At 31.1% G+C, this 13,424-nt stretch overlaps 2 protein-coding genes across 2 annotated transcripts; both read left to right on the forward strand.

Moving 5' to 3' along the window:
- On the forward strand, positions 1-855 carry LOC108207665 (uncharacterized). The gene has a single exon (XM_017378099.1). It carries the CDS (start codon positions 1-3, stop codon positions 853-855), a length of 855 nt encoding a protein of 284 aa, XP_017233588.1.
- Positions 856-4,191: 3,336 nt separating this feature from the next.
- Positions 4,192-6,909, forward strand: LOC108208434 (mitochondrial metalloendopeptidase OMA1). The gene is made up of 4 exons (XM_017378965.2): positions 4,192-5,139; positions 5,452-5,618; positions 5,915-6,172; positions 6,333-6,909. The coding sequence occupies exons 1-4, from the start codon at positions 4,204-4,206 to the stop codon at positions 6,388-6,390; spliced, it is 1,419 nt and encodes a 472-aa protein (XP_017234454.1). The 5' UTR covers positions 4,192-4,203; the 3' UTR covers positions 6,391-6,909.
- The last annotated feature ends 6,515 nt before the right edge of the window (positions 6,910-13,424 follow it).

The following is a 13,424-nucleotide window of genomic DNA, read 5'->3' on the forward strand; positions in this document are numbered from 1 at the left end:
ATGCAGGCGGATTTAGAGATACGGAGCTCGTCTCCGAGCTTGTTTGTTAACGAAGATGAAGAAAAGGAGTTCGCCGAGATCGCCGCGAAGATCTCGGAGGATTTTGATTTTAAGCTGAGCTTTTTGAAGATAGCGAGTGAGCAACAAGGCGAAGAATCTGACGAAGTTGAAGAGGAGCATAATGAAGCGGAGGTTGCTGATGATGATGATTTCACATTCGCAATCAACGGCTCAGATTCAACGGCGATTTCTGGCGAAGGCGCGTCCACGGAAGCTCAGATCCGGCCGTATTTCCCGTTATTCAACCAAGATCTGTTGCTAGCGCCCGAGGATTACAAGAAATCGGAGAATAAACTGCCGTCGCGGCCGCCGGTGGAGAAAGTGTTCATCGAATCGCCGCCGTCGGAAGGCGAAACGAACGCCAACAGAATCGCATCTGGACCGTACTGCGAGTGGGAGAAAGCGACGCCGGAGCTTTCAAAGAAGAGCAACTCCACCGGTTTCTCGAAGCTATGGAGATTCAAGGAGTATTTGCACCGGAGTCACAGTGACGGACGTGACGCGTTCGTATTTTTGAACAACGAAGCTAAACGAGAAGTGAAATCGGTTCAGAAAAAGATCACCGGAGAAGCTTCGTCGGAGAAGAAACCGGAAGTGAAAGTCGCCGCAGAAAAGAAGGCGGTGAAGAAGGGGAAGAAGACGGCGCCGCCGTTGTCGGCACACGAAGTGTATTTGAGAAGTAAAGGAATATATCCGGATTACGATAGACGGCGATCGCATCTTCCGTTTCAGCCTGTTGGTTTCTTTACTAATGTTAGTGGTGGTGGATTGAGTAAAAATGTTCATCCTTATTAATTAAACCAAGATGTATTTGTTTATTTTTAAGTTTAATTGTATAATTACTACTGGAATTAAGCTTGAGAATTAATAAAGGTTCTTTCATTAAGCTTGTTCTGTACATGATTGTATGATATTGAATGAGGATATTTATTTGTTCATGTCAACATTACATCTTGCATCTCATCAATCATCATTACATGTTTCTTGTTTGGGTGCGATGAGAATTGAGAATTACGAAGGCCAATTATTGATGTTTTGGCAGAGATCAATTAAAAAAAATTAAATCATCTGTAAATTCTCCTGGTCACGAAAAAAATGTTAAAATGTTGTAGTGAATCAGTTTAAACGTGTAAATGATATGATAATTGATAAACACAGATGGAATGTCGACTCAAAGTTTCACCAACTCTCAAAGGCTTTAAAAACTGATTACACGTTATAAGAATGGTCATAAACAACAATTAGGCAGTAATGCAGCAGATAAGCAATTTGGTTTAAAAAAACAAGTAGAGCCATTGAAGGGCCCATGAAAAGGAATAATTCTAAGAATGTGAAATTATAAAATGGAACGCCAGACAAAAAACACTGGGGGTCCATTAAAATTAGAGTAGTGAAAGGCTCCAATCAACACACATACAGCATTGTTTGATTGGGTACATATATTCAACACTGGACAGCTAAACTGCTCAGCAGTCTTCTTATATTTGTTAGAATAATATCGGAGTGCCGATGTCCTGTTCAGTGTGTAAGCGATCGAAATATAGTTTACATCTACGGGTCCGGGGACCAATTTTCGCCAATTGCCACTAGCTAGTAGGAATATTATATGCAAAAGGCTCACATAATTTCAAAACATTTACATATATCTCTCCTTTCTTTAATTTTATTTGAATCCGTCAACTCTTGTTTATCAAGAGGAAGAGAGTGTGCTTGTTTTAATTGACACAGCATTATCTCACACTGTCAAAATGATAATGATAATTTATTATTATTTCAAATGTTTATAAATATAATATATTACTTTGACAAAAAAATAGATGATAATAGAGTTTTGCTAGAAGTTCGGTACTAACTAAAATTTTAGTTGGTGATGATTTCTCATTAAAACAGAAGATGTCTATATTCTTTTCTCAATAACAGATTCATTATACTATCGTTATTAGACTGTGTTCACTTCATACAATGAAATGAGGAGAGAATAAAATAAAAAATTATTAAGTTTTAAAGAGAAAGAAGAAAATATGAGATAATAGTGACAAAATATGAATGTAGTTAAATTTTTTGTGAGAAAGATTATGAAGAAACATGATGTTAAAATGAAATGAGCATTTCTTCCAAAACATGTGTGGTTTGAGTTATAGTTAAAATAATAATGTTGAAATGATGGAAAAAATGAAATTATATACATTTTCTTTAATCAACACCATTTTGGAGGACAAAATTCATTCCATTCTCGCTTCATTCCATACATTCCCTTCAAGTGAACACAATTTTAGAGTAGGTGTCAGTGAAACCGCGTGAGTAGTATTTTCGACCAAATTTATAGGAGCTAGCAAATTTAATGAACCCATCTCTGGCACGGAACGGAAGATGTTCTAACTTCTAACCATAAAAGGTCGACATACACATTTTGGTCTTGAGGAGAATGTGGACCGTATGGTATCTGGATCATGCTGGGCCTTCTTTGTCTTTGGGCTTAGTTTATGGAGTATATAGTATATTGGATCATATTCTTTTCTTTTTTTTTTTTTTAAACAAAGACGTTAATCTAATAATAAAAAGCCATACGGCGTCTACATCAATGATCGAGTCGAACAGTGATTTGCAATCGCCTGTTCTCGTAAAGAGACAGTTAAACGATATTTTGAAGAAAATGTATATACAAATACAAGTACCCCCTTCATGCATCCTCGTTGAATTACTGGTACCCTCTTCATCATGCCCTGACAGAGATATTGTTTGAGCTATCGACCAAAATGGCGATTCCATACAAACTCTCATCACCAAATCAAAACCTCGCTTACAATTAAGAAGCGAAAAACAAAACTCTCACCAGGGAGAGAAAACAACCTTAGATCTGAAGCAAAACCATAGAAAGAAGAGAAATTGGACTAAAAATCCACCCGCTTGAAACAGAGAAGAAAGACAACGAAATCTCCGATGGTTTTAGATCTAAGAATTCTCCCGAGAACAGATCCGGAGCAGAACCACAAAAACAAGAGAAATCGGGCTAAAACTCACCCGCTTGGAAGAGAGACAGCGAAATCTCCGATGGTTTTAGATCAAAATTTTCCGGGAAGATGTATTATTCAAAAATAGGAAGAAAAACAAAACAATCAAGTGATTCGGGGCTTTCCACCGGTGAAAACCGATGGAAGCCCCCGGCGGCTACGACAAAAGAGAGGCTAGGCTAGAGAAAATTAGGGTTAGGAGAGAGGATGCTTTGTGTTGTTAAATTGAAACGATCATATTCTTTTGTTTTTGTATAACACATTAGGGCTAGAGTCCCTTATTTGGTAAATTATTATAATGTTTTTTTGTCTCCTCCAAATTTATTGTTGGAGATGATATTAGTTGATTCTTCATTCTAATGCAATTTGTTATTTCAAAAAAATTATAACACATTTTCGTATATGACAATTATTTCACTTTGTAATTGTGAATCAATTTTTTGTTGAACCGTATGCACCAACAAAAAGCGCATGTACGGTTCGTAAGGAATTTAATTTTATCCTAATCAACCGACTTTATCGAGAAAGATTAGTGTTGATACAGTAGTTCAAATTATTTCGCGATTATAGAAAGTTATCATATTTTTTTATTTTATTTTGTCAGGAATAAAACGGATCATATTTGAATATGTTTAATCTGTGTCATACATGTTTACGGCAGAAATTTTTACCAAACATTACCTTCCCAATGCCAGAATGATAACTTATCTGGGTAGGGTTGCGTTTGGGGTAATTTGAAAAAAATATTTTTATTCATAAATTAAAATTTATTTTTAGATGAAAATGAATTTTAAATATATAACATTTGTTTATTTTTTTTAAAAATGATGATTTATAATTTATTATATATAACATATGAAAATATTATAATTATAAAGAAAATCATAAAGAGATCAATCTGAATTTTTTGGATAAATAATTTATCCAACCTCGACCCAACCAGCAGACCGCATACCAAAAACCGTAACCTAAGTTATACAATTTTGAGTTGGATGGTATAGTTCGAATAGATAAAATTTAACAATGATAAATCCATATAAATGATAACTTCTTCTGCAAGATAATAAGGACTTTGATATTTCTAGAGGACAAATAATGTCCCCATCAACAGAAAATTTATTCCACGAACACGATGTTGCAAGACGCCAAACTCTACTTGTTTTCTCCCAAGCTTATTGCACCCAAAAATTACCAGACTGCAGCGCCAACAATTTCTTCACAGCCTCAGCATTGCTTGTTTCACTGGTATCCTTTCACTTCATCCAAAACTTTAGGTTTTAACCAAAGTTTTTGGTCACAAAATCATCATTTTCATAAACTAATACTAACAAAATTTGCTTGTTATAAGAATTCAGTCCTTAGGCTTTTCGATTCGAAGAAGCCTGGAAGCAATCCAGCCCCTAATTTCTCTAGACTTAATCGTAATTTTCTCGTCCAATCTCCATCAGCTGCTATAGGATTCAGGACACTTGGTGCTGTTAGGCATTATCACAAATATAGAGGACCTTCCCTAGCACTCAAGGATTACTCTAAATTTGCTCGATTTATGAAACATGTTAAAGAGTATAAAGTACTTTATATCGTTGGTATAGGAATTGTTACCATTTTCACAATTGGCAGTTGGGAAACTATACCTTACTCGAAACGAAAGCACTTCGTACTAATTCCACCTAGCAAGGACACAAGTTTTGGAAATTTTATTTCTAGAACGAGGGAAGAAATCTTTGTTCTTCCTCAGGATCACCCTGATAGTGTACGCGTGAGGTCGATCTCAAACAAGATACTTAGGGCATTACAAAGCGACTTGAAGATCAAAGAGATGACTGGTTTGGAATATAGTTCAAGAAATATCACTAGTAATGTTGATGAGAAGGAAGCAGCAGTGCCATGGTGGCGACGAACTAAATTCTCTACTAGGCATTTGGAGGGATTAGGTTGGGAGGTTGTGGTGGTGGATAGATATCTGAACAATGCTTATGTCCTACCAGGAGGAAAGATTGTGGTGTACAAATATTTGCTTAAAAGTTGCAAGTCGGATGATCAGGTTGCTGCTGTCATCGGCCATGAGGTATCTACTGAACTGCCATTGTTTTTGCTCCTACTCTTGTTGTTTAATTAATATGCACGGTCTATGTTTAGTACTAGTGCAATGCACTCAACTCGATACTAGGAACATATAATTTTGGAAGAGTTCAGAGTAGTTAAAACAGTAAACAGAATGAAAGATAGTATACCGTGGTTTTGGTAATTTCAGAAAGTTGTACATTATCTTTTGTTTCATTATATTTGGAAATATGATCGACCACAAATTGACCTGAAAATTACTATACGAAAATGTATATGATTGGGGTGAAACCGCCCTTGCTTGTTGTTGGATTAGGTTGGGCATGTTGTTGCTAGGCATTATGCTGAAAGATTTACAAAAGCGTTGTGGTTTGTAATTGGAATGATGATCATCTTCTCTGGCGGGTCTGGGAGGTCCCCTCCCCCTCATCCTCTAGGTACAGAGAAGCTGGCAGAACTTGTCCTCAATCCTTGCTCACGGAGGTATATTATTGATTTATGCATCCTCAATTTTATAAATCTACTGAATTTATGATTGTAAATTGTATAGTACTTGTGTCCTGATACACTTGTAACACCATTTTCATTGCCTCATACATCTGTATTGCAAACATCAGTACGATGCACAATCCTGTTTTTTTGTTAATAAGAGGTCGAAACTTTAAGTCTTAGTGGAGTCATAACTCATAACTGTGTTTGTATTTATAAATATGCACTGCCATTGATGAATTACATAGGTGTGATTAAAGATAGTGAGAGATTGATTGATTTTTTATTAGGAATGAGAAAGAAGCAGATTATATTGGGCTGCTTCTGATGGCATCAGCTGGCTATGATCCTCGTGAGGCACCTAAGGTGTATGAAATGCTTGACCCTCCTGATGATTCTTCGACATCAAAATTCAAATTTATCAGAGACTTTTTTAGTGAGTTATTTTCAACGCATCCATCTGGAAAAAAGAGAATTGCGGCACTGTCCAAGCCCAAAGTGATGGAAGAAGCAATGACCAGATATTCAAAAGCTATCGAGGCAACGAGGTAGGTTTCATCTATCTATATGCCTAGGTAAAGGGAAGGACCTTTTGGCTGAGTTCCGTGACTTATTATACCAACATTTAGCTATTAACTTGCTTGGAGATTTCTAGTTTTACTTATCAATATATAGATTTACTTTATATTACACATTGTTTTTCGGCAGAAGGGAAGAGGAGGAATGTCAATGTCTGGAGGGAGAATTTGATGTTTGCGGATCTTGATGGAGAGAAGTTGGCCAGGATATGGAGTTTCTGAAAGTCAGGGGATGCGATTATGTGAAGGCGTAAAGCAGAAACTGGAACATTAGTGCTGTTGTTTTTCCAGTAGTTCCTGCAGTTTATAGCAACCTCAAATGGAGCTATAAAATACACAAAACAGAACTGCTCCCAATATTTGTTACTCCAAAGTTTTAAGAAGATATTTAAGATATTCTAATTTTGTAGTTAAATGATCCAAAATATTGAAAAACAGGAATTTGGCTAAAATTTCTTTAAAATGTGCATCCTGCAGATAATGTATCTTGCCATTTTTTTTTTTTGGATTAAGTCAGAGTCAGGCATCTTCAAGATTTGTACTCCTTCATCAGCAAGTCAACTTACACCTCATCCCTCCATGTAGCAGTGCGCAAGGTCTACCTCCCAATTCGATTTTCTATGATTTCTCCAGAAGAACTGATAACATGAACAAAGTCACCTCCTAGAGATCTCGTTCCATAGAATTTGCACACAAGCAATGCTATTTATATGTACGAGAAGATCCTTCATGCTAAAAGGTCTTGCCAGTTCTAGTCCGTCAGCTATGGCCATAAGTTATAAGCTAAAGCGCTGCAATAACCCAACAATAACTGTCCCAAAGGAGGTGCATTCCAGTTTCCATCTAATAAATATCTTCTTTTCTTTTTCTGCATGTTATCGTCTACATTGTGAGAAACTAGTAGTGTTATACTCAATGCCTGCTAGAATTTTGCGTTACATTGCGTGTCTACTTACTAGATTTGGCCAGAAATAATTTCAAATGGTTTGCTGATAGAAATGAGACTTCAGTTGTTTGGGATCGTAGATTCTGTGGAGTTGGACTTCTCACTCTTATAAACATTGTAAAAACACTTGCTGAAGATGAACTGACTCATCAAATTAAGAGATTGACGTAAAATGACGTAAAATGTTTATTATTCAATAGAAGATATAACCATTAGATACAGTTTACTACTAGAATTACAAAGGAAAATAATAGCATAAAAAATTTAAACAATGGAGTCATTTGATATGGCACAGTCCAAACATCCTAAATGAGAAATTTCTTATCACGGATTTCAGATCCTCGCAAACTTTACTATTATTAATTCTTTAATGACGATAAACGTTCAAGCTCAACTATGTCTGAGCTCCAGTCGATGGAAGAATCATTTCCAAATATCATCATCCTCGCCCTCAGAAAATCCAGCACAAACTCATAATTCTTCAAGTCCTCGTAACTTTCCATATCTCCATTTCTCTTCTGATCTACACGAGGCCATTTTGGCTCTCTCAAGTTTTTCATAACACCATTTCTCTTGTGATCCTCATGAGGCACTTTTGCCAGTCTCAAATTCTTTCGATGACAATCTTCTTCGACTTGAACATCCACATGACAGAATCTGACCTTTTTCTTCATCCCAGTGCTGCGCTCACGTCTCGAGTCTGGCAAACTTTTACTCAAACACGATTTCACGTCAGCATTGACAGCATGAGCACAACCCTGATTCAGACACGACTCGCTGGTTTTTATCAGATCATTCAGATGACCATTAGTGGTAAAGATGCCTCTGATTAAATTGGTGAATCGAGCACCAGGTGAGATTGTTTGTTGCATCTTCTTTACACCCACATAAATCTTGTGAGCACTGTCCTTCAACTTAAACAAACAACTAGTCCCAACTGGTTTGGAACTTGATGCGGTAAAACAAGAAAATTTTGAGACACATGAAGAGTTTGTTGGATATTTCCTCTTGTTTATTGATTTCTCCATGCTGTTTTTTATATTTCTTTGATGTTTTTGTGTTTTGTGGAAGGAAGAAAGTTTTAATATTCGCAGGCTACGAAGAAAAGAACACTAAATATATAGAGTGAGCGCAAAAGTGTATAAAGAATCAATCTGTCACGCCTTAAGAAGAAGCTTGGGGGAGTCAGGGAAGGGAAGACCATCATCAATCAAAGCCTTAATATATGCGTGTGACGTCATTAATTTTATGTAATTACTCTTTTTTTTAATTAATTATCTTTCACATGATTATTCGACCAATTCTCCCGTTTTTATTGCACTAATTTTGTGAAACTTTGCACATTTATACATGAATGAACTGTCACCTATCAAAACTATAGAAGTATATAAGAGACTTTCTAATTTGACATAAATGATTGTAATTGTATATAAGAGAATTTTTGATTCGATAAGTATAAATAATTGAATATAATTGTTTATATTTTTTTCACTAAAAGAGTTGAATATACAAGTCTATCTTATATAAAAAATTTTAAAAAATTAATTATCATCGTGTTTTCTAAATTTTAATAAATCAATCAATCAATCAATATATATATATAAAGGAGGATGCGGACGCCTCTAGAATTGCTCGATTAAGTCTTCTGATTTTTCTTAAATTTTCGGATAGAAAATATAATCATATTCCTTTTAGAATTACTAAATAAGAAAAGAATTGTAATATCTTTAGAATTCAATAAGAAATACTAAATAAGAAAAGAATTGTATCATCTTTATAATTCAATACGAAATACAAAATAAGAAAAGAATTGTATCATCTTTAGAATTCAATAAGAAAAGAGTTGTATTATTTTTAGAATTCTTGAACCTGATTTTTTGAATTATAACTATATTTTCTATCTAAAAATTTAAGAAAAATCAGAAGACTGAATCGAGCAATTCTAGATATATATTGATTTTATTTTCGATAAGATATATAGAAGAATAATCTAATACTAGTGAAAAAAGCCGCGCTTCGCGGCGGTGTCATGATCTTTTTTTTTTTAAATTCTGATATGAACTAATGTTATAATAGCATAAAAATTCTTTTGAGTTATCTCCCCGTTAAACATAGCACTAATTAAAAATATTATAATTAGTATAAAAATTTGCTTAAGTGGCTTTCATTTAATATTCTATCAAACTATCAAGAATCCTTGGATGTATGATATGTTAAGGTGTATTATCGTAAAACTTTGTTTGCTTCATAAAAGCCGTTTGATATAAGGTTTGATTACTTCGCGGCGGCGTGTAATATCTATTCATAAATTATGAAATAGAATAATATATGAAACTTGTAATATTAAAGATTATAATTGGATAAAAATTATTTTGAACCGTGGTCCTGTTTTAACAAAAAAATATATTATAACATAGATAAAAAATTTATTTTCGCCACTTCCCGTCAAACATAATACTAATAGAAAAATTATTATTATTTAGATAAAAATTAGTTTGGGCCGCCTCCCGTGCCCGTCAAACACAATACTAATAGAAAAATTATTACTATTTAGATAAAAATTAGTTTGGGCCGTCTCCCGTGCCCATCAAACATAATACTAATCAAGAATCATTTTGATTATCATAAAATCAATATATGATTCTTATTTTATATATCCTATTTATTTATTATTATTTTTATTTAATGATTCCTATATATTAGTTAAAAAATATTATTCTTTTATTATTCTAATTTTTGTGCTATTAGTTTTTTTTAATGATTATTATTATTTTTTGAATAAATTATTATTATCTTTATAATCCTTAATTTTTTACTCGAAATTTAAGAAAATTATAAGACTAATCGAAAATAAAAAATGTACGTATTACCTTATAATTTTTAAATATAAATTATATTTTATCTATGATTGTTAGTTTAGATGAATAAAATCCTATTTCTTTTAGAATTTCTAAATAAGAAGATCCTTGAATTTGATTTTTTGAATTATAATTTTATTTTCTATTCGAAATTCAAGAAAATTATAAGACTGAATCGAACTATTGTAGAAATTGGTCGTAAGTCCATGCATACTATTTGAATGAGGTTGCGAAGATGTTGTTTTATGTTATTTTCTTGTTGATCATTATGGAACGACGTGAGTTTAGCTCTACGAACCTGTTTAGACAATGTGAGATTCTGGAAGATGCTGATTTTTATTTTTTTAAAATATATTATTTGAAAAAAATTAATAAAATACGATTATAAATTTAACAATTTTTTTTGAAACAAAAATTTAATAACTTTTGAAAATAAAAATTGTATTTTTTAATTATATTTGTTCTATAATTGTTATTTTATAAAATTCAACTACATTTTCAATATATCGTATCGAAAATAAGAATTGTATATATTACTTAACAAATAGTAACTATAAATTGTAGTTTATCTATTATTATTAGTTTAAATAAATATAATCCTATTTTTTTAGGATTACTAAATATAAAAAGAATTGTATCATCTTTAGAATTCAATAAGAAATACTATTGTATCATCTTTAGAATTATTTGGAATTCAATGAGAAAAGAATTGTATCATCTTTAGAATTCTTGAACCTTATTTTTTGAATTATAACTATATTTTCTCTCCGAAATTTAAGAAAAATGAGAAGAATGAATCGAGCGATTGTAGAGACGCCCGCATCCTCCTTTATATATATATATATTGACTAGGTCCGTAATTACAACTGTGTTTAAAAATCTAAATAGTAGACACAAATAATAAATTAGATAACACGATATGTTCGAATCATAAAATTTAAATAGTAGACACAAATAATAAATTAGATGACACGATATGTTCGAATCACAAAATGTATTAACTCGGCGTGTCTAGAATTATTGAATTCAGTCTTATAATTTTCTTAATTAAATTTCAAATTGAAAATAAAATTATAACATAAAAATCAGGTTAAAAAATACAATTCTTATTTTCAAAAGTTGTAGCGCTAAACTAACGTCGTTCCATAATGATCAAGAAGATAACATCTCAATCATGAAAACATTTTTGAGATCTTCGCAGCCTCATTCAAATAGTATGCATGAACTTACAATCAATCTCGATAACAGTTCGATTCAGTCTTATAATTTTCTTAAATTTCGAATAGAAAATAAAATTATAATTCAAAAAATTAAGCTCAAGGATCTCAAAGGTAATACAATTCTTTTTTTTTTATTGGATTCTAAAAATAATAAAATTCTTTTCTCATAATTTTCTTAAATTTCGGATAAAAAATATAATTATAATTTATAAAATCAAGTTCAAGGATTCCAAAAGTTAATACAATTCTTTTCGTTTTGGATTCTAAAGATAATACAATTCTTTTCTTATTTAGGAATCTTAAAAGAAATAGGATTATATTTATTTAAACTAACAATCATAGATAAAATACAATTTATATTTAAGATTTGTAAGGTAATACGTACAATTTTTATTTCGAATAGAAAATAAAAGATTGTAAAGATATTAATCATTGAAAAAACTAATAGCAAAAAAATTAGATCCATAAAAGAATAATAATTTTTAATTAATAAATAGGAATCATAAAATGAAAATAATTAACAAACAAAATAGGATATATAAAATAAGAATCATATATTGATTTTATGATAATGTAAATGATTCTTAATTAGTATTGTGTTTGACGGGCACGGGAGACGGCCCAAACTAATTTTTATCTAAATAATAATAAATTTTCTATTAGTATTATGTTGGACGGGAAAGTGGCCAATAATTTTTTATTGAAGTTATAATATGATTTTTTTGTTAAAACGGGACCACGGCTTAAAATAATTTTCATCCAAATATAATCTTTAACTTCATCATAATTATAATAATTTTTCATTAGTAGTGTGAAACTAATATCTATATTATAATTTTTTGTTATTATTACTGTGTTTGACAAGAGAGCGGCTCAAACTAATTTTTATCTATATTATTATATTTAATTTTATCATCATTATAATAATTATTGATTAATATTATCTTTGATGGGAGGGCGGTTCAAACAATTTTTTTTATTAGTATTGTGTTTGACAAGAGGGCCACTTAAACAAATTTTTATATTAATTATAATATTTTTTTATTAATGATATGTTTAACAGGAACATGACTCAAAAGAACTTTTATGTAATTATAATATTAATTCGTATCAAAATTTATTAAAAATTCATAACGCCGCCGCGAAGCGCGGCTTTATTCACTAGTATATATATATAAAGGAGGATGCGGGCGTCTCTGGAATTGTTCGATTCATTCTTCTGATTTTTCTCAAATTTCGGATAGAAAATATATTTATAATTCAAAAATAAGGTTCAAGAATTCTAAAAGTAATACAACTCTTTTCTTATTGAATTCTAAAGATGATATAATTCTTTTTCTTTTTATTTACTACTTCTTATTGAATTCTAAAGATGATACAATTCTTTTCTTTTTGAATTCTAAAAGTAATACAATTTTTTTCTTACTTAAGAATCCTAAAAGGAGTAGGATTATATTTATTTAAATTAACAATCATAGATAAAATACAATTTATATTTAGGATTTGTAGGGGATATACGTACGATTTTTATTTTCGATTTAGTCTTATAATTTTCTTAAATTTCGAACAGAAAATAAAGGATTGTAAAGATAATAATCATTAAAAAAACTCATAGCAAAAAAATTAGTAACATAAAAGAATAATAATTTTTAACTAATAAATAGGAATCAAAAAATAAAAATAAATAACAAATAAAATAATATATATAAAATATGAATCATATATTGATTTTTTTATTTTTTTAACGTAATTGATTTTATGATAATGTAAATAATTCTTGATTAGTATTGTGTTTGACGGGCACGGGAGGCGGCCCAAACTAATTTTTATCTAAATAATAATAAATTTTCTATTTGTATTATGTTTGGCATGAAAGTAGCTAAAATAATTTTTTATCTATGTTATAATATTATTATTTTTTGTTAAAACGGGACCACAGTTTAAAATACTTTTTATCCAATTATAATCTTTAATTTTATCATAATTAGAATAATTTTTATTACTATTGTGTTTGACAGTAAGGCGACTCAAACTAATATCTAAATTATTATGTTTTCTTATTAATATTGTGTTTGACAAGGTAGCGGCTCAAACTAATTTCGATCTAAATTATAATATTTAATTTTATCATAAAAATAATAATTATGGATTAATATTGTTTTTGACGGCAGGGTGTTCGAACTAATTTTATTATTAGT

This window comes from Daucus carota, chromosome 2, assembly GCF_001625215.2.
Source record: "Daucus carota subsp. sativus chromosome 2, DH1 v3.0, whole genome shotgun sequence".
Classification (NCBI taxonomy): domain Eukaryota; kingdom Viridiplantae; phylum Streptophyta; class Magnoliopsida; order Apiales; family Apiaceae; genus Daucus; species Daucus carota.

Excerpts from the sequence above, each read along its gene's own strand:
- LOC108207665 (XM_017378099.1), top strand. The coding sequence starts at position 1 with ATGCAGGCGGATTTAGAGATACGGAGCTCGTCTCCGAGCTTGTTTGTT.
- LOC108208434 (XM_017378965.2), top strand. The coding sequence starts at position 4,204 with ATGTTGCAAGACGCCAAACTCTACTTGTTTTCTCCCAAGCTTATTGCA. Across the intron at positions 5,140-5,451 it reads CTGCTGTCATCGGCCATGAG|GTTGGGCATGTTGTTGCTAG; the intron begins GTATCTACTGAA and ends TTGTTGGATTAG. Across the intron at positions 6,173-6,332 it reads AAAGCTATCGAGGCAACGAG|AAGGGAAGAGGAGGAATGTC; the intron begins GTAGGTTTCATC and ends GTTTTTCGGCAG.